Source organism: Hippocampus bargibanti, linkage group LG12 (genome assembly GCF_051943395.1).
Source record: "Hippocampus bargibanti isolate YZ-2025 linkage group LG12, ASM5194339v1, whole genome shotgun sequence".
Taxonomy (NCBI): domain Eukaryota; kingdom Metazoa; phylum Chordata; class Actinopteri; order Syngnathiformes; family Syngnathidae; genus Hippocampus; species Hippocampus bargibanti.
In genome coordinates, this window is record NC_142745.1 from 13323521 (window position 1) to 13349020 (window position 25500).

Below are 25500 nucleotides of genomic sequence, written 5' to 3' on the forward strand. Positions count from 1 at the left end.
GGTGGCATGAGAGAGGGCTAAGTGTAGGTTTCGCAACAAGCGACACAGCAACAGGGCCTGGAGGGCGGGCAAATGTTTCATGAGTAATTTAATATCTGGAACAAGAGAGGTTGCTGCACTCAGGAGCTCAGCTTCACGTACTGATCCAGAAAGATGGGAGGGGAAAAAAAACAGGACCCAAGAGTGGTTAATGTGCACCATCTCTCTAAAGGTGTAGCATCCATTTGGGTTTGCAGCAATAGCCTTGCTTAGATGGAAAAACCAGTGACTGTCTGTGTTAAAAATGTTCACGCACATATGTATTTCCATATACAGTAAAGTCTCGTTATATCGATATCGGATATATCGATAGTCCCGGTTATATCGCTACTATTTCTATGCACGCACGGAGAAAATTACATGCAAACAAGGTCGGATATATCGATAGTCCCGGTTATATCGATATTTTTTGGACTCCCTTGAATATCGATATAACGAGACTTTACTGTATTACAATAAATGCTCAGTTAACTCATTCGCTGCCAGATGTGCAAAAATCGTGTCCACTCCAGTGCCAGGGTTTTTGTCATTGTCACTCAAACAACAGGACCCACAGAATACTGAGTTCTCGGACTACATAAACATCCAATGCAGCGCGAAAAAAAAACTTTGACACTCTTATTTTATCAAAAAAACAGAGTTAATTCCTAAATGATATGGATCTGGAGTTATCTGAGCTTGAAATGACGATGGCTGTCCAAAATATAATGCAATACATATATATTGGTTTATATAGCACTTTAACAACACGTGAAGCTGGAACAAAGCGCTAACATGTAAAAGGGGGGATTTCGCGTTTTGTTTCTTCTTGCTGGGGTGTCGATAAAGCACTGTCCAGACCTGTGGCAATATTTTTCTGTTCCACAAGGGGGCAGCATTTCCTTTTTTTCCATGTTAGCGCTTTCTTCCAGCTTCAGGTGTTGTTAAAGCGCTACATAAACCAATATGTATGTATTGCATTGTATTTTGGACAGCCACCCTCATTTCAAGCTTATATAACTTCAGACCCATATCACTTGGGAATTTTTTTTAAAAAGTCATCAATTCACGCTTACCACTTCTTGCGTTTTCAGACTGAAATATAGAGGGGGTTATAACAGCTTTAAGAGGCAACAAGATCTACTCTATCAGATATTAAACATACCAGTATTCAGATGAGATGACCAGGATGCCGTAGTTTCAATTCTCTCAATTTTATTTATACAGTCACCCCCATTTCAAGCATACATAACTCCAGACCCATATAATTTAGGAATTAACTTTTTTTCTGATGGAAGAAATGAGTCTAAGGTTTCTTACACTACATTGAATGTTTAGGTAGTAGTCCTAAAACTCAATATTCTGTTGGTCCTGCAATTCAAGTGACAATGACAAAAACCCTGGCACTGGAGTGGACACGTTTTTGCACGTCTGGCAGTGAATGACTTAATGATGTGCTGTGAGATCTTTTTCCCTCTGTATTTTAGTTTTTTATGTCTTTTCCAAAAAAACTTGAAAAGAGAAGGGGAGGCGATTGCAGTATGTTTTAGTTTGAAAGAACATTCAATTTGCATGTTACATATTTGACAATAAACTGACTTTGACTTTTGACTTGACTTTGACATAGTGTTTTTCCTTGGATTATTCATTCATGGACGAGTGTTTTTATTTCAAATAATAATCATAATTTTGACTCTACTCGTGATTCTACCGTACGACGCATAGGATCATTGTTAATCAAGGAGTTCTGTATTATACCCAACCATGGGGAAAACCGAGTAGAAAAACATTGCACTTCCTTCCGTGTCCAAACAGATTTCCCCCGTTGTCATAAAAGTGTTTTTTTTTCCCAACATTGGGGAACTTTAAGAAGTTGAAAGTACTTGAGTTGTCATGTCGCCCTTAAGTGTGTTAAGTTGTGTGCCTGTCATGGAAGGCTTGTCAAAAAATAAGGAAGGAATGGGAACCATCTGAATGACTAAACAGGCATGAAGCATAAAGAGGCTTTGGCAACAGATGGAATTTGCCCCCGTCGAGGCAACATCCCGTGAAACACAATTAGTCGTATTCTTACACGGCGTAGTGACACCAAGGGCGATTCACTGACCTAGATAGATGGCGGGCGGTTGAGTGCGACGCATCCACATGCCCCTTAACGCCCCTCGCTAAAAGTGCAAATAGGTCAGAGGTCGGGGAGGAGAAGCGACAAGAAACAAGGTTTTTCACACCACCCGGGCCGCGACGGAGGGTTTCCACTGAATGTTCATGACGCCTCTGATGAGCGACCAATCGATGTTTCTCTGTCTCACACACACAAAGGGAAAAGATTACGTCTCGTTCTGTATTTTTGGAAAGAGGTTATGCTGCCACATCACACATACTGTGTTATCCCATTTAATAATAATAATAATAATAATAATAATAATAATAATAATAATACATGTTATTTTAAAGCGCCTTTCAAAGATCTCAAGGACACGCGACTAATACAATATAAGATAGAAATAACAAAAATATTGGAAAACATTAGATGACAAACTGCGGATGACAAATCTACTGGAAAAATATGACACAAAATATCACAAAAAGAACTGATTACAGTTACGTATATTACAGTTACATATGTCAATATGTTTTTTTCTATACTTGCACTATGTACAGTTGTTTTTTTATGAAACATGGTTTCACAGTTATTGTATACACCTCAGTCTTCTGCCATTTTTTATTATGCTTAGAATATCTTTTTTTTTTCATCCCCCCTCCCCCACCCCCTTTCAAATTGCTGGCGTGGTCCCCATTGTGTGACTATTAAAGGCTTTCTGATTCTGATTATACCAATAATAATAATAATAATAATAATAATAATAAATGTAATTTACAAGTGCCTTTCAAAGCCCTCAAGGATACTTTATAATTCAAAGAACAATAAACACCAGTATAAATAATAAACAATAAAACCATCAAAAAAAGATAAATAATAAAAGAGCTGATTAAACTAAAGAGTGAATGCAATTTTAAACTGATGGGTTTTGAAATCAGAACACACATTATTAAGACGAAAATATGAAATGAAAATATCCATATAATGCAAATGAACAAAGTATAACATGAAATGACCCCCAAATAAATATGAAAGAGTCAATATCAAAATCACTGCTATCATCTAAATGGAAACAAATAAGTGAACCTTAATATTTTATTATTATCAAACATACCAGTACAATTAAAAATCAATTAATGCTCATGAAATAATAAATGTCAGCAGCCTCGCTTATGTTGCCCGTTTTGTAATCCCTATTTGCAACAGGATCCGGTTGCATTTATTTCAATGAATGTGACCGCTATTCATTTAGCATCACATCGATACAACCCTATGAATATGAATTTCATTGAAAAAGCTGAGCCAAATAGGTAGTCTTAAATGCACATTATATGCTTCCTGTCTATTCACAGGTCAACTAAGAAAAATGATCTTTATTCTGGAACCTACTGGTGTCAATTTAATACATAGCAAGTGTATGTAGATGTATATGAATTCTATATTGGTTCACTCCACCTTGTACTGCCATTACATTGACATTCAATGCACTATGATTATCCCAATGTGAATACAAAAAAGTGACTCTTTTGACTGAGAAAAAAGATTCCAATGTGTTCCTCATCAGCGAGAAATTCCATCTTCACTGTACCGATAGCAGAAAGAAAGAAAGAAAGAAAAGAAAAAAAAAACGGTGGAACATGAGGTCTGAGAAGCTAAAGCGTGTTTGCCCTAATAACAGGCCTTCAAACACACTGGTAGTTAAATTATCCTGTTTGACCTTCATTGGATACCAGAGAGCGTTTGCAGGATTCCAAAAAAGCCAATGAGAAAAAGATGGAGAATTACAGTGCTGTTGTAATTTGTATGACACATGGAAACATGTGGTCGGAGTCCTTCTTGCACTTTTTGCTTTTCCTGTAAACCTCTAATTCCCAATTTACACATTGCAATTCTCAGAAATGTCATGTGAATGTCAACAAATGCCATTCCAGAGCCAACAACTGTACCGAATTCAGCACCAAAACATCAGTCGATAAGATGCGGTTGTATTTAGTGTCTGTGTTGCACCATATCACATCGAGGTACTTTTTATGTGGATCTAATATCAGGCCAGAACACAACATACTGTAAGTGGGCACTCATGCTACATTCAAAGCTACTGGAAAGAGTTGGAAATAAGCCTGCCAAAACGGCAGAGCTGCAAAGTGCTAAGGTAATACTATATGTCAGCGTACTCAATTACATTACGATCGATTACATTACGATTACTCGATTACACAAATGCAGGGATGCATATGGGGCGCACCCTTGCTCCATTTTACGCATTTTGACAGCCACTTGCGCAACTTTGTAACTCCACTGCTAGTTAAAACGGGCCCGTCCATTTTTAAAATGTGACCATTTTTCAGACACAACGGTGCTAACTGGTCCCCTTTTTTAATTTCCCAGATGCATACCAGCAAATATGGGCAAATTTACTGTCCATTCCTAGCCACAAACAACACATGTATTCTTCTCAGTGTATATACTTCAATTCACAGCAACAATTCCTAATACATTAAAAAAGAGAAGCCAAAGTAAAAATGTTTTTTACAAAAAGAGGTTCAACTCCATGGACCCGTCAACTCGTCTAAACGTGTAATTCTGATTGCCCCTGCGTTTTTGGAGTATGAATGAAGCATCAAAATCCCATGGTTTTCATTCGCCTCAGGAGAAGCCATTTTGCTTCTCGCTGTCAACTGCAGATAATGGTTGTTACCTGTGAGCCCTTACCAACCCTGACACCATTTTCTTTTGATAGCAATTGGTAAAATGGCTGCTCCACGTGAGATGGATTAAAATAAGTGGATTTTCCCGGTTGATCCATATTCCAAAAATTCAAAATGAATTATAATACATTGTTTCTACTATTGTCAAGAAATGTTTTATGTGGACTGACCTTTAATAGGTTTTAGCCTAGTTTCAGTTTCCATGCGTAAATAAAAGAGTTGGAAAATTGTACTGATTGTTCTCTCTCGAAACCGGAAAATTGCAGGTGTGAGGGCGGAGTTTCATTAATTATAGCCCTGCAGAGTTTTGCTTACTGTCGGAATAACTCCTCAGGGTGTCATTAATTAAAACAAGTACGTTGTTTTTTCTTGCAGAAGCGCAACATTCTTTTATTATTATTTTTTTTTTTATTATTTTTTTTTGGAACGCAGATAATTTTAATGTACGTATATGCCTAAGATTTAGGTCTACCCCAACAATCCTGTGCTCAGAAATACTACACAGAGAAGCACCTCGGCCGGCCACAGAAAATATAAAAACAGTGATGCAACTCTAGCACTATCTACTGGTAATGACGTGGCACTGCTGTGTCAGTTTCGACAAGTTTTAAAAAATGTTTGAAAGTGGGTACTTCGAAAATATTCGAAAGTGGCCATTTAGAAAATATTCGAACGTGGCCATTTAGAAAATATTCGAACGTGGCCACTTGGAAAATATTCGAAAGTGGGCAGTTAGAAAATATTCGAAGTTTCCATTTTCGAATATTTTCTAACGTCGGCACGAGGAAAATATTCGAAAGTGGGCACTTAACTAAATTTTCAATCACTTTCATACAAATATTTTGGTATTTGGCGCTCTCCTTTCATACTCGGTCGGGTATTGCTGAACACTTTGCCATGACAAAACGTGTGGAATCCTATTTGACTGTTTGACAAGTCCGTTAACTATCATGATTAGTGTTGAGCGGTTTGTTATTTTTGGTGAAAAAAAATCCCTTGGGGATAAAAAAAGCAATTGAAAGAACCATTTTCAAGCCACCAAATGCGCACCAAATCCAGCAGACATTTAAACAGCTTCTTCCCCCAAGCCATTAACTCTTTGAACTCTTCAACAGTAGCAAAAATGGAACTGTATAGTGCCACTTAGCAGTTTTTTTTTGACGACGACGATACTAGTGCAGCGTGTTCTACCGGAAACAAATTCCTTGTATGTTCTACATACTTGGCAATAAAGATGATTCTGATTCTGATTCTGATTCCTTATGGCATGTGAAAAATGCTCGGAAGAAATGAGATAAAATGAAATCACGGACATTAAGAACGTAATGAAGGTTTTAGGATTATGGCATTAGAATACACACGATTCCACTGCTTGGTCGTCATTTGCCATCGAAATAAAAAAGCAATATGACAAGCCTGATCGACCCACTGCTGCATTTCATCTATTCTTAAAATCCACTAGAGAGCAGCATTTCACGATTAAAGAACCCCGGTCATATTGTATGTCTCCCTGTTTTTGTCATTTCCGTCTTTTTTATTTGTTTGTTTGTTTGTTTTGTTTTAGTGCCTTTTGTATCAATGTGGTGTTGTGTTTAATTGTTTGGTTTTGTCATTTTTGATGAGGTGTTTATTTGTTTTTGTTGTTGGTTTTTTTATTTAAATATTTAACCAGATAGGTCAGTTGGGAACCATTTTTACGTCCAAACAAAGCGAAGAGATGTTTTGCTTCATTTGGGAGCAAAGTAAATAGCTAGATCCCAAAATAGCACACAGAGACAGGGGTACCAAACAGAAACGTTTAATCTGGTACATGGTCGTTCCTACCGACTGCTGTCAGGCTTCACAATTCCCAATGATCACATGTGAAAAAAACAAAAAAAAAAACTGGACACTTGTAAATATGGGTTGTTGCAATATATCTAAATGCATCTCTTGATTCTGCACTATGTACAGTCTTGTTTATAGAACGGTTTTTGCACATCTACATTTGCACAGTATACAGTTGACATTTTTATTTTGTTATGCTTAGAATATCTTGTTTTCTATCCTTTCACTCCCACCCCAACCCCATCCCTCTTCAATTGCTGCTGTGGACTGCAAATTTCCCCATTGCGGGACGAATAAAGGTATTCTGATTCTGATTCTGATTCTGATAAATCCGCACAGACAAAAAAAAAAAAGCACTGGTCAAATAAGGACCAGGAAATACAAACTATAGGAAAACAAAAACAAACAAACAACAGTCTACAAAACAAAATTAGAGGTAAATAATATTTGTAGCAAAAAAGAAAATGGCGGTTTGTTTCTCATAAATCTCATCTGTTCGATCACATGAATGTCGTCAAGGTAGCCCTTATTGCTATCAAACGTATGAAAACATAGTCTTGCCTCTTTTTATTTTGTGTGGCAAGGTCATGGAAAGTGTGGGCAGCTGCTGTCATTTGTTGGTGAACAAAAGCAAAGCACTGGATATTTCGCATTGCTTTGACCTCTTAATGTAAGGATTACTGAAAGTGAGTTTGTTGAATAATGGAAAAGGGTTTACTCCTATAGAAGGATGGTAGGCTAGCTTATGAGTCATTAATTAAATGGAGATTGCTTCAGCGTGGAGACAATGAAGTGAGGAGAAAGATTTACTGCACTTGGCCAATGACACGTATAAAATATATAATGACACTGTGAGAATGACCTCAATAAGCTATCAGGTTTGCTGCATCACATGCATACACGCAAATGCCCACACGTTAGAGTGAACATGAGAGCCATTCAATACGGCAGCTTGAGTTAAACCCGAGCTTCTGCACATTACGCTGCCGTGTTTACTTAAGTGTAGCCCGTATATTAACTCTCTGCCGAAAGTGCACGAGAGCTGTCAATTATTTTTTGTCGATTAAATTCAGTGTCACACTACTGAAATAACCCAAGGTATGGCTTCATGGCGCGTCAGTCACGAATGTGGGTGTCACACCCTACTCTGGGACGCCAAACAGGCTTGAAACCTTATTTGGGAACCCTACATGCTAATTAGAGACTCTCAAGTGAAAGGGGAACTCAAATTCTCCTTCCCAATTTGGTACCCTACCCATTAAACCCCAACTCAGACACGAATCTAATTTGAAACCCCAAGTCTATTTTAAACCCCTCTTTTAGTTTGAACTACTAACCAGGACTTGAAATTTCCAGTCAAAATCCGAACCTATCCTGTAATCTAAACTTTAACTCATTCACTGCTAGACGATGTTCAATAATAATAATAATAATAATAATAATAATAATAATAATAATAATAATAATAATAATAATAATAACATTACATTTACATTACATTTTAAACGCCTTTTAAAGCTCTAAAGGACACTTTAGAGTCACAGACAAGCATTGGTACTATAATTTATAAATAAAATATAATCACAAATTGAATGCAATAAATAAAATACAATTCAAAATAGAAGCAAGAGAGAGAGCTACACAGAAAATACAATAATAACTAGAATACAAGCAAGCATCATGGCACTTGACATGCTTTATTTGCTTTTGCGAGCCGAATAAAATGATGTGGTGGGCCAGATTTGGCCCCTGAGCCTTGACTTTGACACCGACGTGTCCAAAACAATTTTCCGATTCAAATTGTGTACAACCCAGTGCCAGGGTTTTTGTCATTGTCACTCCAATTCCAGGACCCACGAAGTATTGAATTTTAGGACTACATCAACTTTTAATACTGCATGAGAAAACTTAGTCCCTTCTTACATCAGAAAAAAAGAGTTAATTCCTAAATGATATGCGTCTAGAGTTATCTGCGCTTGAAATGAGGGTGTCTGTCCAAAAATACAATGCAATACATACATATTGGTTGATATAGCACTTTCACAATAGCTGAACCTGGAACAAAGCGCTAACATGGATAAAAAGAGAAATGCCGCCCCCTTGTGGAAAAGAAAAATTGCCAGAGGCCATGGCTAGCGCTTTATCGGCACCCAAGCATGAAAATACAAAACCCGAACAAATTCAAGAATGTCGCTCTACGTCATATTTTCAAATCTCGAATAAATTTGTGAATGGCAGTGAATGAGTTAAGTGTGACTCCAGAATGTAAGAAACAACACAAATCCAAGATTCCAAGACTGGCATATGTTTAGCAGTACACTTACAAAGCAATTTCACATCATTACCATAATCTCTGCTCGACTGGTAAATTGCGTGTGATTGAGTGTGTTTTTTTATTTTATTCGGTCAACTTGTCATCCCAAAATATAAAGCGAAAACACACACACACAAACGCATGTGAACACACACACGAACACACACACAGTTAAAGTGCAATGACAGATGTGGCCATTGGCTGTGCTGCTTAATCCAGAACGCTGGGTTTGATACCAGTCGGATTTAGTCATAGCTATGATACCAACATCTGTCAGGAGAACATCCCGAGCTTCCAAACTCGGAACTGAACCTAAACGGAATATTTTTTTGTTTCCTCCGTGTCAATAAAGACTCAAAAGAAGCGTGACCAACAGATCCTGAGGTAAGTTGACAAGGAGCAAATGACCACGAGGCATCTCGTGGCCCAAAAAAAAGCAGAAAAAAAAGCTGTTTGACTCATTACGGGGGTTATATAATGTGCTTGTGTGGACTCCTGCCTCTAATAATGCTTGGACACGCGCTGACACACTCTAAAATAATTGGTCATTATGGCTTTAATGGAATTTACAAGTATATCGAGAAGATTGATAAATCTGTGTCTAGAAGCCACACACTGTTTAAAAAAAGAACACAACTTGGGAGCATGTTAAATATTACCCCCAATGAAATGCATGTAAAATGTACCTTATTGTAGACAGTCAACAAATTATATTTAAAGAGGGTGATTTAACTAATTCACTGTCAAACAATGTGCAAAAATGTGTCCACTCAAGTGCCAGGGTTTTTGTCATTGTCACTCAAATTCCAGGACCCACAGAATATTGAGTTCTAGGACTACATAAACATCCAACGTAGCATTAAAAAAAACTTCGACACTCTTATTTTATCAGAAAACTGAGTTAATTCCTACATTATTTGGTCTGGAGTTATCTGAGCTTGAAATGAGAGCAGCTCTCCAAAGTACAATGCAATACATGCAGTACATTCATATTGGTTTATATAGTGCTTTAATAAAAACAGCTGAAGCTGGAACAAAGCGCTAACATGGAAAAAAGGGAAATGTTGATCCCTTGTGGAAAGGAAAAAAAAAACATTGCAAGAGATTTGGCCAGCACTTTATCAGCATCCATAATTTGGTAACAGATTGTAGGCTGCATTGTAATTTCCGTGGTGCATATTTCGTTCGACATATTTATGATTTGGTCGATGTGACAGCACATCTACCAAATTTGAATTCAAAACATTTTAGATTGGCAAAAAGGAAGTTTATTTAGTTGTGCAGGTGGTCGAACATGATTTTGGTGTATTTGATCAACATTAACATTAACAATATTAATATTAATATTAATATTAATATTGATATTAACAATATTAATATTAACAATATTAATATTAATATTAATATTAATACCACTCCAAATTGTCCCTGGGGTGCGTGTGAGTGTGACTGTTGTATGTCTTTGTGTGCCCTGCGATTGGCTGGGAACCAATTCAGGGTGTCCCCCGCCTCATGCCCGAAGACAGCTGAGATAGGCTCCAGCAACCCCCGCGACCCTAATGAGGAATAAGCGGTACGGAAAATGAGATGAGATGAGATTTTACTATTAATATTAATATTAATATTAATATTAATATTAATATTAATATTAATATTAATATTAATATTAATATTAATATTAATATTAATATTGTACATTCACACACATACTTAACATTGTCATGATCTGGTTGGCGACCAACGGATGGCGCTGTCAGCCCCGCCTGCACCTGTACAGGTGCTGGTCGTCCCGATCAGTGGACTGCCACGTTCGGATCAGCCCTGCCTGCAGCCTCGCAGGTGCTGGTCGTTTTAATCAGTGACACATAAAAGGACTCCCATCACGACCATCCGGTGTCGGGTCATTGTTGATGTATGCTTTGTATGCAATTGTATGCTGTGCATGTGTTTGTTTAATCTTGGCAGACTTTTACTCTTGGTATTTATTTGATACTTTGTATTTTTTCTGTTTGAATGACTGATGTTTTAGATTTTGTTCCTGTTGACTTTATTTTAAGACAATTTCTCAAACACAACCTGCTGCTCCCTCCTGCCTGCTTTTTGGGATCCACATCTGCCATCACCACCTTGCAAATCGTGACAAACATTTGGTCCTCCTTGAGAGTTTTGAAAGGCGCTTATAAATGAAATAGATTATTATTATTGTTATTTTTCACACTGTGGGCTCAATCATCACGTAGTCATCTTATGCAGTTTCCTTGACAGATCGTGTTGGGTTTTTTTTCTGTACCTGCTGTTACCTAGTTAGACCTCAATTATAATCTTATATCTCGCTGGCAAAGGGTTTAGGTGGTGCTCAAGAGGTGCTGCGCGACCTGCGTGAATATGTTGCACAAATCCAGAATGTGAATCCGAATACATTTGCAAATGCAAATGAGGCCTCATTTATGTGTTTTTTTTTTGTGACAGGTCACAGCTGATGAGGTGGAAGCATGGGCAAGGCCGGGAGTAAAGTCCTCAGGGAGGCCACCATGGATGGGCTTCAAGTGCAGGTAAAAAGGTGTGCACGTGCACATTTGTGCATGTGTGTGTGTGTGTATGAGTCCGTGCATGCTCTCTTTGTCACAGGTTATATAACCCGGATCAGCACCTGCACACAATCCTTTTGGGAGTGAGCTTTTCCACAAACCACTCATATATTGTGATAAAGCCCCAACCAACCTTCAGGAAGAGAGAATTCAATAGAGTACCAAGATTTTTCACCACAGATATCCCTTTTGTGGATTGATAAATAAACGGGGTCATGTGTGTGTGTGTGTGTGTGTGTGTGTGTGTGTGTGTGTGTGTGTGTGTGTGTGTGTGTGTGTTGTAATTAAAAATGAAAAAAAGAACCACAAAAGTCATCTTTAAGGAAGATTTGGTCATTGCAAGTAGCAACATGAATAACAGGTATCCGCCAGTAAAAATCGACTGAGCCTATTGTATTGTATTGTATTGTATTGTATTGTATTGTATTGTATTGTCATCGTTGATCATGTTTAAAAAAAATTCTTTGTTTCTTTCTTTAGTTTCTTGTTTTATTTCGTTGACTCATCCTTTCGTCAAAACATTTTAAAATATAGTTAATCATTTTGTTATTTACTTTTTTGTTACTCATTCACTGCTATTCCCCAATTTATTCGGGAATTGAAAATATGACAGAGGGCACCATTCCCGAATTAGTTTGGCTTTGTTTTTTTTTCTTGCTTAGCTGCCGATAAAGTGCTGGCCAGACCTCTGGCAATGTTTTTCCCTTCCGCATGAGGGCAGCATTTCCCTTTTTCCCTGTTAGTGCTTTGTTCCAGCTTCGGCTGTTGTTAAAGCACTACATAACCCAATATGTATGTATTACATTGTATTTTGAAAAGCCACCCTCATTTCAAACTCATATAACTCCAGACTCATATAATTTAGGAATTAACATTTTTGTCTGATGAAAGAAGAGACTCTAAAGTTTCTTACGCTGCATTGAATGTTTATGTCGTCCTAAAACTTAATATTCTGTAGGTCCTGGAGTTTGGGTGACAATGACAAAAACCCTGGCACTGGAGTGAACACATTTTTGCACATCGTCTGTCAGTGAATGAGTTACATTTGCTTGTTCATGTTTATTTTTTTCCGCCATTGAGTTCAAAAGTTGTCCTGCCTCGATTTCCTCATTTAAACCACAATGGCCACACCGCAGCAACACACAGGTATTGCAATTTAACCCAAGGACCCAATCCTGCGCCGTCTGGGGCAACATCCCTAAGGCGGCCATCTCACGGGATACATTCAACAGACTGGACTGAAGCAAAGTGATTCACATGGATTAAGGATTAAAATCGCCCCCCTCACACCCACCCCAGTCGACTGCTTTGGTAGAGTAAATCTGGGGATTATGATGTCAACAGGCTAGAACTACAGGAGAGGAAATTGAATTGTGTTGTGGAAAGAGCGGCACCAACGGTCCGATTACAGTGCGCCACTTGCTAAAATTGGACATGGCGGTTCACTTTTGTGCCATTTGTCGACATGCGAGACGCCTTTACTCTTGTGGCAGAAATTATACGGAATGATGTTTCGGTGACTGATTGGGTGCTAAAAAGATTGCTGTGTCACTCTTAATCTCAGCCGTCCTGCTCTGGGGGTGAGTATTATCATACCTGTCAACCTGCGAGACACTTTGACCTGACGAACGGCTCCATTTTTCCTTACTGAGAAAAAAAAAAAACATATGCGTGTGTAATATTTCATTGCGCAATTTTATGAACAAAATTTCACATGTAAACATGAATATTTTTAATAAGTTACAACATATTTCTAGCAATAATCAAGTATGTTCTTTGTGGTAGAGCATTGTGGCTTTTTTTGTTGTTGCTATAAACAAATTTGTCCACAACAAAAAATAATTTGTGTTCTTACGATGTTACGGTTTAGAGCGCTTTAGCTAACGAACTTTTCGCCTTACGAACATTAAATTTGCGAGAATATAATGTTGGCATCCAAACTAGTCAAACCACACGTCCGAACAGCGCCACCGTGACTGCAGGACTACTTTTCCACACACCCTTTCTCTGAGTGCATACGTGGCATACGTGCGTGGTTTGCTATCGAGTGGACACTTTTTACTTTTTTGGGACTGAAAAAGACCCCACCACAGGCTAGTGTTCAGCCAAAGAGGACACAAAACAAAATTACGGCCGAGCAGAAGAAGGAGATTATCGAGAATCACGAACGAGGCATGCATTTGTGTGACTTAGCGTCCCAGTACCAGTATGCTAAGTCGACCATTGCTACGTGTGGCTAAGGGTGTTTCTGTGTTGTCTAAGCAACGGTCTTAGGCAAAATAAGAGATTGAAAAACGTCTGTTGATTTGGATTAAGGAAACGCAGCTAGCAGGGTATTATCGCCGAGAAAGCACGGTAGCTGCACTCGGATATCATCAAGAGGAAACTACATCAACGACAATCACAAAGGTAAATAAGACGACTTTATTATATAGTACAGTTTATTTATTTAATTACAATACTATAGCACATTTATGATACATAAAATAAGGTATATTTTGTGTAGTATTCAGGCTTATTTAGTAGAAAATTTTGTTTTATGGGGACCTGGAAACAGATTATTCTCATTTTTAATGGTTTCCTTTTGGAAATTAATGTTTGCAAGCCACACTTTTCGCCTTACACACACTTCTGGGAACCAATTAAGTTTGAAGTTTGTAAGCTGAGGTATCACTGTATAATGTTTCTTAAAAATGTGAATGATATTACGGCAAAAAACAATGTGAAATGTTTAATTTAACTGATTTCAAAATAACATTTTCCACTTGACCGGAACTTGGCTTCTCTGACCTTTTTTTTTGTTTCTTGAGATTTTTCGCAATGACTTGTTTTCTCAGTGGTCTACTTCACGTTTTACAAGTAGCGATATTTATTATCATGAACATTACTGCTAATATGTAATGACGAAATCAAAAATATCTCAAAATTATATTTAACCATTTTTGCGTTTCCCGTACAAAAAAATGTGCAAAAATCCTACAGAATACGGCTAAAAATAGCCGGTTGACAGGTATGATATTGTGTTGAGTACCAAGAGGGACGATCACTTGTTGTTTTGGATTCAAGTCATTTTTTCGCAAAATCTTTATGAGTGAGTGATGTGTGCTTCAATTCAAGACAACTCCTCCAGTCGCCGCCGCAACTGTCCCTCCGGCTTCTCCTCCCCCACCTGCTCCCACCATCCAGTTCCAAGGAATCAACAAAACCAAGAAAATGAAGGTTAAATGGACTCAAGTGGGTTTGGTGTTCTTCCTCGTGCTATCCATGGTGATGACGGGATGCTTCTTCTGGCAATATCAACTTCCGAAGCTACAGCCAGGTGAGAGCTTTTCAGCGGCTGTCCAAAATACAATGTAATACATACATACAGGTAACATCCCACTTACGACCGGCTCGACTTACGACTACAAGTACTTACGACCATGACCCCCAGACCCTATTTTTAAAATTTTAACTGTACGCCTGACACCGCAATGCGCTAGCAGCAACACGTATGACAATTTTGGCCAGCCAGCATCTCACTCTCGCACAGCAATCGACCGTGTGATCGCACCACAGGGGAGAATTTGCGAGTCATTTAGCCTCCAAGTCTCTATTCAAATTTAAATGGATTTCCACTTACGACCATTTTGATTTACGACTGTTTGTCTGTGTAAGCTCTCAGTCGTACAGGAGTGGTCCATCTTCAGCCGTCGTCTCTACTTCTTTGAAGTACAGATCAAAGTACAGATGACAGCTGAAGAAACATTTTCATCGATTTATGACCGTTTGGTCGGAATGGAACTTGGTTGTAAGTCAGATGTTACTTGTACTGATTTATATAGCACCTTAAAGGACAACCGACGTCACTTTTTTGTTTCTTAACTGACATCAGAAAAACGTTTTATAGCATCTAAAATACTCGAAAGACGCAGTATGATGTTTTTATTCAAATGCAAAACACCAATAAAAATGACTTAAAGTGTCTAAATAGTACTTCAATTTGAAACCGGAAGTGGCCAGTTTCAGAAAGTCCCGCCCCCAGTTCGTGACGTCACGCCAAGACGTCTTGCATTGCTGGAGAATCAAAACAATGGCTTCAGATTCGGAGAATATGCTTTCTTGTTACTCATCCAGTTATTAATATGATTCAAATAGTTCTGAAGAGGAAAGCATACATGTTTTCAATCGATTAAATAATTTATTCCGTGTCATTTTGAGGCATCTGGACTGCAATGTAGCGTCCCAGAAAAGAGGCAGAAAAATGGCGACCAGATCCTTTGAGGAATGAATCAGCCCGTTTCCATAGGCTGATAAATTCCTTCCATGGAGCTTCATCGCCCTCTTCTGGCAACTTTTTGGTGCAACACGAGGATTTCAGACCAAACAAGTACAGCAAATGACATTGACGTGATGGAAGGACTGCTAAAATGTGTCTTTTTTTTCGGTCAGGGGCGTTCCTTTAGTGACGTCACGTAAGGACTTGTCACAAACTCAAAAACAAGACTTCCTGAATATTCAGCACGAGTCTTAAAATGTAAAATATAGCTATATGCGGTGGAATCTTTGTAAAATACACTCAGTAGAAGTCATTTGAAGCCATTTTCCAAATTATGGACACAACTTGTCCGGAGACGTCGGTTGCTGAAGCTGGAACAAAGCACTAACATGGAAAAAAAGGAAATACTGCCTGCTTGTGGAAAAAGTAAAAACATTGCCATAGGGCATGGCACCCAAGCATGAAAAAAACAGTGAATGTGGCAGTGAATGAGTTAAATGATCCAAAATGACAATTTTTATTGAACTTTTTGCAAGTTCAGTTCTACCTGTAAATGTGTGAGAGTTTCTGAAATGCATCGCAAATAATAAATATCAAATTTGTGCCCACTAATGGAAATCCGCATGTGTATGCCCACTCCTGCCCCCGCGTGTGAAAAGATGAGCGCCACATGACACAATTCAATGTTCTCATTTTCATGTTGAAAATGTAAATGATAGTTTGAGCATTGATCTATTGCGCAAGCACCACGGGGGAAAGAACTGATGTCCTCGATTGCCGTAGCATATGGGACTGATTTTTCTTCAGTTATCAGATGAAGTAAACCAACATGGTCCCTATAGTCATTGTCTCCTCCCACCTGTTGTCAATTTCCATTTTGACACGACAGATGAAGAACTGGGTGACAATGCCAAATCCGAAATGAGATGTCCTCGATTCCCCGAGCCTGTTCCACTACAGCATCCAATTCCTGCTCTGAAAGAGGCCATGGAAAAGGTTCGTAGCTTTTCAAGACAGCCACACTCGATCTGTTCGATATGCAATTTACATAGAGCGACGTGGGTCATATTGGCAGCAAAATAAATTGACAGAAGCTGAAAATCTTCTATATGTGCCCATATTAGTGTGCCCATTTGATAGTTTGTGGATTATTTTTATTTATTTTGGATTGGAGGAGCAGGTCATTATCATTTGAATGTGAAGGATAGGGGGGCGCTAAACTCATTCACTGTCAGACGTACAAAATGTGTCCACTACACAGACGTAAAGTTCTGAAAACAAAATTAGTCCAAAGTAACAAACAAAACCAATGGCTGAAGCAAATAACAGTAAAAAACGCAAACAATGACAGAAACAACGATGACAGAATAAACAAACATGACAAGGGCCAAACAAACAATGACCCGACATCAAGTGGCCATGCTTTGCAGTCACAATTAACTCATCCGCTGCCATTCACCAATTTATTCGGAATTTGCAAATATGACATAGGCCGCCATTCCCATATTAGTTCGGGTTTTGTTTTTTCCTGCTTGGTTTCCGATAAAGTGCTGATCCAAATCTCCGTCTATGTTTTTGCCTCCCACAAGGGGGCAGAATTTCAATTTTTCCATGTTAGTGCTTTGTTCCAGCTTCAGCTGTTGTTAAAGCTCGATATAAACGAATATGTATGTATTACATTGTATTTTGGACAGCCACCCTCCTTTCAAGCTCAGATAACTCCAGACCCATATAACTTAGAAATTAACTATTTTTTTTCTGAATTTGAGTGAAAATGACAAAAACCCTGGTACTGGAGTGGGCACATTTTTGCACGTCTAGCAATGAATGAGTTAAAAGGCCTTGTAGAGGAACACAATATGGGTCGTGAGCTGAATATTTGATTAAAAAAAATCCATCTAAAAAGCAAAAATGAATTGAGAAGGAAAAAATAAAAATTACTTCCTTACTAGTGCAGTCGAAACAACATTTCCCAAGTGCAACCTTTGAGGAAAAACAATACTCGTTCATTACTAACTTGCATGATTGCTGCCAATCGGGCGAGACGTGACAAAAATCGATCCTGTGACTGAAAGGCGCTGAGAAATCAAAAGTATTATTATTATTATTATTTATTATTAAAACATATGGAAGCTAATGACACCATCGTGAAGGTTGAACATAGGCTGCTTTAAGAAGCATCAACAAATGGCGTCCTCTGGCATTGCCTTATAATTCCACATGCATTTAAAATGGGTTTTGTTTTCCATCCCTGAATACGTTATGTGTCGCCCCTGCAGGTGGACATTTTGCTTCGCCACAGCATCAATCCAGTTAGTCTCCCGGCTCTCTCTGCCATAGTCATCCTGAACGACACAGTTTTATGGACTGGTAATTTTGGTAAAAGGAACAGCTCAGATGCATTCTCGGGACCTCCCAATGAGTATACCATCTACAGGTGATTTAACAATATCATATTGTTTCTAGATTTGGATTTGTTTGGGATTGTTTATTCTTAAAAGCGTATGCTTTTCATTCCTGTACTTTGCTCAAAGTGGCTACTTAAAAAACACCCATGGAACGCTCCAGTTCATGTTCAGGGGTGTTTGGGTTCTTAAGATATGTTTTGTTATAATAGACAAAACTAACCAAACAATCTCGCTTGAATGGGAACGTTTTTCCCACTGTGGAATTGTGGTTGACTATTTGACACATTTTAGCTATGCCTTCATGGGTTTTCTCTGGGTACAATGGTTTCCTCCTCCATTCAAAAAAAAAATGGATTGGATTTACCTTTATTAGTCTTGCCGTGGAGAAATTTACATTTCACAGTGGCAAAGTGATGAAAGTAAGAGGAAAGGAAAGAAAGAAGTAGGAAAACAAAATACAGGAGCCCCTGGAAAGGCAGCCACTTTCGCGGCGTCATTTTGAAGTCAAAAGAACAAAAAAAAACTAAATAAATAAATAAATAATATGACATCACAATCACACAAAAAATGCATAGCAGGTTACAGTAGCGGGCCATGGATTTCATCGCTAGGCCTTCAGTAGTGCTATGTCTGAATTAATCCACACTGAAAAAAGTATGGTGTGATTTACTACACGTCCACTAGATGGTACCATTAGCCAAGAAATAACTGACCGACTTTTCTTAATGATGTCCAAGTTTTTTCTTGAAAAGTTTGTCTTGAAAATGGCTTTAACGATAAATATGCAACCAAATCAATTTATTCTCCTCCTTCAGCCATGGACATAGAATAAACAGAATATAATTAATCATATTTAAACGCTTCAAGGTTAGTCAGCTGTCAAACACAAGGCCCACAATGGAAGCACAGAAAATCTGGGGTCAACCTGAGGTGAACAGACACAGTCTGTTAAACTGTCATCTTCATGTATGTGTCACATCTTCGTTGCCGTCAGGAGCGCGCCCCTCCCCTCCTGTCTCCTCCTCCGCTGCTCCTCTGAGACGGCCCCTTCCTTCCTGGCTGACCCGGCTCACGCACCTGTTCCCCATTCCCTAAATTGTGCCTTCTGGCTATAAAAGCCACACCTTCCGTACGGTCGTTGTCAAAGTATTGTAGGAAGTTCCCCGCTACTACCACACCACCAGGTCTGTTCAGTTATCGCCCTCATTGTCACCTCTTTGTTTGTTATTTTTGTGCGTGTCTCAGTAAAGACTCTTTATTGGAACTCTGTCTCACCGTGTATTTTGGATCCAACCCTTACCTCCTTCCGTCGTCCCTCGAGTGTTGTCACTACGCCTCGAGTGGACGTGACAGTATGATATCTGGCCTTGGACTCATTTAGGACTTAAAACTCCTTCACATGAAGAGCTCATTAGCCAGGTTACAAATCTATCGGTTCAGGGAAAGGACAACCAATTAAAATGTCTATGTTCTGTTGGTTTATAGTTGTTGGTGCTTGGGACATCCAGGGGTGTGGGATTCAAATCAAGAAGACTATGTTTTACGAATGTATCACTTAAAGAACAACCGACGTCAATTTTTTGTTTCCTATAACTGACATCAGAAAAACGTTTTATAGCATCTAAAATACCCAAAACACGCAGTATGATATTTTTATTCAAATGCAAAACACCAATAAAAATGACTTAGAGTGCCAAAAATCAGCAAAAAATTGAGCTGCGAATTGGGCATTCTCAGAAAGTCCCGCCCCCAGTTTGTGACGTCACGCCAAGACGTCTTGCATTTCTGGAGAATCAAAACACTGGCTGAAGATTCGGAGAAGATGCTTTCTTGTTACTCATCCAGTTATGAATATGATTCAAATAGTTCTGAAGAGGAAAGCATATAAGTTTGCAATCGATTAAAGAATTTATTCCGTGCCATTTTGAGGCAACATTGGGGGGAAATGTCTCACCGAAAAAGAGGCACAAAATGGCGACCTCCTGTGGCCACCTCCGTTTCCACAGGCTGATAAATTCCTTATATGGAGTTTGGACGCCCTCTTCTGGCGTCTTTTGGGTGCAACACGAGGTCCCCAGACCAAACAAGTACAGCAAAATACATTGACGTAATGGAAGGACTGCTACAATGCATCTTTTTTCGGTCAGGGGCGTTCCTTTAGTGACGTCATGTACGGACTCGTCACCAACTCAAAATCAAGACTTCCTGAATATTCAGCGCGAGTCTTAAAACGTAACATATAGCTATATGCGGTGGATTCTTTTTAAAATACGCTCAGTAGAAGTCATTTGAAGCCATTTTACAAATTATGGACACATGTCCAGAGACGTCGGTTGTCCTTTAAATTTGCATATACTTTGGCTTGTTTTCAGAATAGCCAGCCTGTCTAAAATTTTCCCCACGCTGATGCTGTACCGCCTATGGGAGGAGGGCAAGATCAGTTCCCTGGATGATCCGCTGGAGAAGTACGTGGACAACTTCACCATCAAGAACCCCATGGGGAAGACCCGAGAGTCGGAGCTAAAATATGTGACGGATGGCTTGATCTTCCTAGACAGCGGCGAGGTGCCTATTCGATCCTCCTCGGTGACGCTGCGCAGGATGGTCAGCCAGCTCTCTGGTGAATCTAACATCCAAAGTCAATCACGTATCATAGTTACGAAAATTTGTAATATAATAATACATTTTATTTATAAGCGCCTTTCAAAACTTTCAAGGTCACTTCACAGACACAGGATAAGTTTTTCTGTGGGTGAGCAGCGGTAGCCACACGCGCCAGCGTGCACTCATAACCGGAAGTAACTCAAATAGATAGAAAGCTAGCTAGCTAATAGCTAGATATAGTAAGTTTATGACAATTTTTTTCCACTCTACTTTAGTATCGTCATCACATTTATCAACAGTTTACTGTACTATGCAGTATAAGGACCGATTATTATTATTATTATTATTATTATTATTATTATTATTATTATTATTATTATTATTATTATTATTATTATTATTCTCCGCACAATGATTACATCACCTTTTTGTGACGTTTTGGTTTGCGATCAACGGGTGGCGCTGTTGGGTCCTGCCTGCAACTGCATAGGTGTTGGTCGTTTTAATCAGTGGTAGTTAAAAGGACAGTCAGGTTTGTTTCATCTTGTCATGTTTTATTCACGGTTTTGTTTGCTACTTTGGACTTTTTTGTTCTGATGACTTTGATGTTTAAGATTTTGTTCCTGTCAACTTTATTTGACACAATTCGTCAATTACACCCTGCTCCTCCCTAACGCCTGTTTTTTTGAAGTCCACCACCACCGCCTCGCAAATTGTGACACTTTTTAGGTGTGTCTGCGTGTGTGTGAGTGGGAGTGTTCGTGAAAATAGTTTTGGTAAGTGCACATATCTTGATGAAACTGTATTTTGGGAGGTGCAAACCTGACAGCTGTCTCTGTCACACCCTTAAAAAATATTTGAAAGAAAAATAGCAAAAAATAATATATCTAAATATAATAAAATAGCTATATGATTTAGCTTCCAACACCAGTTTCAGTAATTCCAATAATAATAATAATAATAATAATAATAATACATTTCATTTATAAGTGCCTTTCAAAACTCTCAAGGACACTTTGCAGTCGCAGGATAAGTTTTTTTCCTGTGGGTGAGCAGCGGCAGCCACACGTGCCAGCGCTCACGCAACCCGGAAGTAACTCAAATAGATAGTAAGCTAGCCAGCTAGCGAATAGATAGCTAATAGCTAGCGAATAGACAATACAATGAACTGTGCCTCGTAGTTTAAAAAATTTTTTAATCAAAATTTTATTTTATTTTATTTTCATTAAAATATGTATTTTTCTTTCTTTATTTGTTTGTTTATTTCCTATTGCGGACATTTGTTGCTCCCTCTGACTGACTTGAATGACTTGAATGCACTGACTCTAAATGCCGGACCCGTAAGGACGTAACTATGGTGACAAGTTTGATACCCACAATCTGCACCTTGTGTTCTTTCATAGCCAGCGTGATAACAATCATAGCAATTTAATGGTTGTTTGTGTGGGAAAAATTGATCGGTCCAAAAATAACAAATGAAGAAGGGCAACGTATTGACAAGGAGTGTTTGTGTACGTCTGTGACAAGCATACAAATTCTGTGCTCAATTCTGTGGTTTATTTTCTGCAATAGGTCTACCCAGGAGACTCAGGGCAACAAACCTTCTCTGGAAAGGAAAGACTCAATCAGCAATCAACCTTCTGCACGACGATGTTCTTGTCGCCGACCCGGGAACTAAGTAAGGGCTCATGTTATTCGAATTAGTGATTCTTGACAGTTTTATCTGGAGTTGCTAAGGGGTGACAGTAGGGAGAGTGAAGAAAAAACATCCCCTCATGTTGATAATGCACGTACACATAAATTGAATCCTGGTTGCAAATTTCCCCATTGTGGGACTATTCAAGGCTATCTTATCTAATCTTATCTTATCTTATCTTATCTTATCTTATCTTATCTTATCTTATCTTGTCTTGTCTTAAAGCACCGTCACAACAGTATATTGTAATGCACTGGGCGAGGGCTGTTTTAATTGTGATAAGACAAGACAAGACAAGACAAGACAAGATAAGATAAGATACCTGTATATGACAGTATATATGATGTGATGTATGATATGATGTATGACATGATATATGAAATATGTGATATATGATATGATATGATATGATATGATATGATATGATATGATATGATATGATATGATATGATATGATATATGATGATAGGAGATATGATATTAAATGACACGATATGATGCTATGAGAGTCAGAGATTTATTAGTCTCAAAATGGAGGAATTTCACAGCAGCAACGTTGTGAAAGGAAAAGGAAAGGGAAAAAGAAAAAAATACGAAAACACAATTTGTGGTGCCACCGTTGTTTTCAAAATCTCGTTTAGTATAATCCTTAATGACAGCTAGAAGTTGTGTGCGGTCCATGCTAGGATATCAAAACGTAACCACAGCCTCTACTGTAGCGCCTTATAACAAAGTGTGCCTTATCTAGGGAAAACATTTTTAAGCATGTCAGTAATTGAAGGTGTACCTTGTAGTCCTTATACACCGGCGGAAAATACGGTAATTCAAATTCACGGCTCTTTGCAGATGTCACTACAGCAACCTCGCCTTCTCACTTCTGGCCCACGTGATGTCCGAGCGCGTGGTCAATATGGATTACCAACGTTGGGTATCGGACAACATCTTGGACCGGCTGGGCATGGAGGACACAGGCTTTGACATCACGCCAGGCCTCCAGGGCCAGGTTGCCGTGGGCGTGTACTCCAACGGGAAGCCCGCCCCGCTTTATGACTTGGGCTGGTATCGCCCATCGGGTCAGATGTTCTCCACAGCGGCCGACCTGGCCAAGCTAGCGATGATGCTGCTGGGCGCCTACCACCGTAAGCTTCTGGATCCTGATTCTTTGAAGATCATGCTCACGCCACTGTTCAGGTGCGACAAGGACTACTTCGCCAACCGCACGGGGACACCCTGGGAGGTGAACGAATTGCTGGGCTATGAGATGGTACGCAAAGATGGCGACCTCGACGGCTATTCGGCCACATTCTCCCTGGTTCCTCGACTCAAGCTCGGACTGGTGGTGCTCATGGCCGGAGTTCGGTCTCAGAAGCAGGACGTGGTGGCCAAAGCCTACCGTCACATCGTCCCCGCCTTAGAAAATGCATTCCGGGATGCTAGAAGGGTGCTGTCTGCGCCCCCAAACCCAGAGGCCTACACAGGCTTCTTCACCTACAGCAACATCACCTTCTACGAAATCAAAGCCGGCCCGGACGGCGTTCTCACCATGCAGCAATTCGGCCCTCAGATCGAAGAGTTGATTCCGCAAATGTACCGGACAATCAAGCTTAATTTCCTAGTGGAGCGCGTCTTCAAGGTGGTTTTTGAAAGGGAGTACCCCTGCGTCCTCAGAGTGGGCTCGGCCTCCGTCTCTCTCGAGGCGCAGGATGGACAACTGTTCAACTTTTACACCTACGACAAGCATGGTTTGTCGCCCGGGTTTGACGCACCGGGGTTGAACACATACAGTGTGGTGAGGATAGCACGCAAGCCGTCCTTCACCAGTTGAGTCCCTTCTCTCTCAAGTGGACTTGTTAGCATCAAGCGGACTGGTTACCATCGTAGGAGGTTGTTACAAATTAAGGTGGTTGGCTCTCGCCTCCTGCCTGTACACACAATTTATTTTGTTTTTCAGTTTTCATTTACTCTCCCATGTCTTTATTTCCCCTGACAACACGTTTCACAGTAAACGCTTGCTATGAACTCATTCGCTGCCAGATGATGTGCAAAAATGTGTCCACTCTAGTGCCAGGGTTTTTGTCATTGTCCCTTGAATTCCAGGAGTTTTAAGACTACATAAACATTCAGTTTGGCATTATAAACCTTAGACTCTCTTCTTTCATCTGAAGAAACGAATTAATTCGTAATGATATGGGTCTGGAGTTATATGAGCTTGAAATGAGGGCACCTGTACAAAATACAATACAATACTGGATCAGTTCCAGGGATCGCAGACATCCCGCGATTTATCGGAATCCCGCTATTTTTTGGGGGGGGCAAAGTGATATTTTCTATTTTCATATAAAAGTTCTTTTATTTCCGCATACAAGAGGTAATCATAGTTTAAAACTTCATTCACAATGTATGTTTTCCTTATGTTGTGAGCTATCTTGCTGGCTATCTAGCTAGTTCTTTAGCGAGCTACCCAGCTAGCTATCTAGCTTGCTATTTAGCTATCTAGCTAGCTATCTAACTAACTACCTAGCCAGCTATCCATTTGCTATCTATTAGCTATCTAACGAGCGAGCCATCTATCTATTAGTAATCTATTAGATAGCTAGCTAGCTCACTTTTTATCTATTTGAGTGATTCCGGGTTGAGTGAACGGCGGCGCTGCTCACCCAGAGAAAAATGAATGCTGTGATTGTAAAGTGACCTTGAGAGTTTTGAAAGGCACTTAGAAATGAAATGGATTATTATTATTATTAATACATACATATTGATTTATATAGTGCTTTAAATACAGCTGAATCTGGAACAAAGTGCTAACATAGAAAACAAGGGAAACTCTGCCCCTTTCTGGAAGGGAAAACATTGCCAGAGATCTGGCCAGCGCTTTATCGGCACCCAAGCACGAAAAAAAAAAAAACGAACACATTTGAGAATGGCGCTCAACGTCTTATTATCAATGCTACTTTCATTGAAAATTTATGTTTTGGTGT

At 39.3% G+C, this 25500-nt stretch overlaps 1 protein-coding gene across 4 annotated transcripts; it reads left to right on the plus strand.

Annotated features, from left to right (window-relative positions):
• The first annotated feature begins 9198 nt into the window (after nt 1-9198).
• lactbl1b (lactamase, beta-like 1b) lies at nt 9199-25117 on the plus strand. Of its 4 annotated transcripts, XM_089010303.1 has the most exons (8): nt 9199-9352; nt 11438-11520; nt 14674-14875; nt 16704-16810; nt 18094-18251; nt 20595-20842; nt 22399-22504; nt 23369-25117. In XM_089010303.1, the coding sequence occupies exons 2-8, from the start codon at nt 11461-11463 to the stop codon at nt 24345-24347; spliced, it is 1860 nt and encodes a 619-aa protein (XP_088866429.1). In that variant the 5' UTR covers nt 9199-9352; nt 11438-11460; the 3' UTR covers nt 24348-25117. The 4 variants fall into 4 exon arrangements, with proteins under 4 accessions (XP_088866429.1, XP_088866431.1, XP_088866430.1 ...); XM_089010305.1 differs by lacking the exons at nt 9199-9352; nt 11438-11520 and adding an exon at nt 11823-11917; XM_089010304.1 differs by lacking the exons at nt 9199-9352; nt 11438-11520 and adding an exon at nt 11983-13136.
• The last annotated feature ends 383 nt before the right edge of the window (nt 25118-25500 follow it).

Bases quoted from the DNA above. Each gene is read 5' to 3' on its own strand.
- lactbl1b (XM_089010303.1), top strand. From the start codon at position 11,461: ATGGGCAAGGCCGGGAGTAAAGTCCTCAGGGAGGCCACCATGGATGGG. The intron at 14,876-16,703 runs GTGAGAGCTTTT...TTGACACGACAG, and splicing joins ACTTCCGAAGCTACAGCCAG to ATGAAGAACTGGGTGACAAT. The intron at 22,505-23,368 runs GTAAGGGCTCAT...GGCTCTTTGCAG, and splicing joins GTCGCCGACCCGGGAACTAA to ATGTCACTACAGCAACCTCG.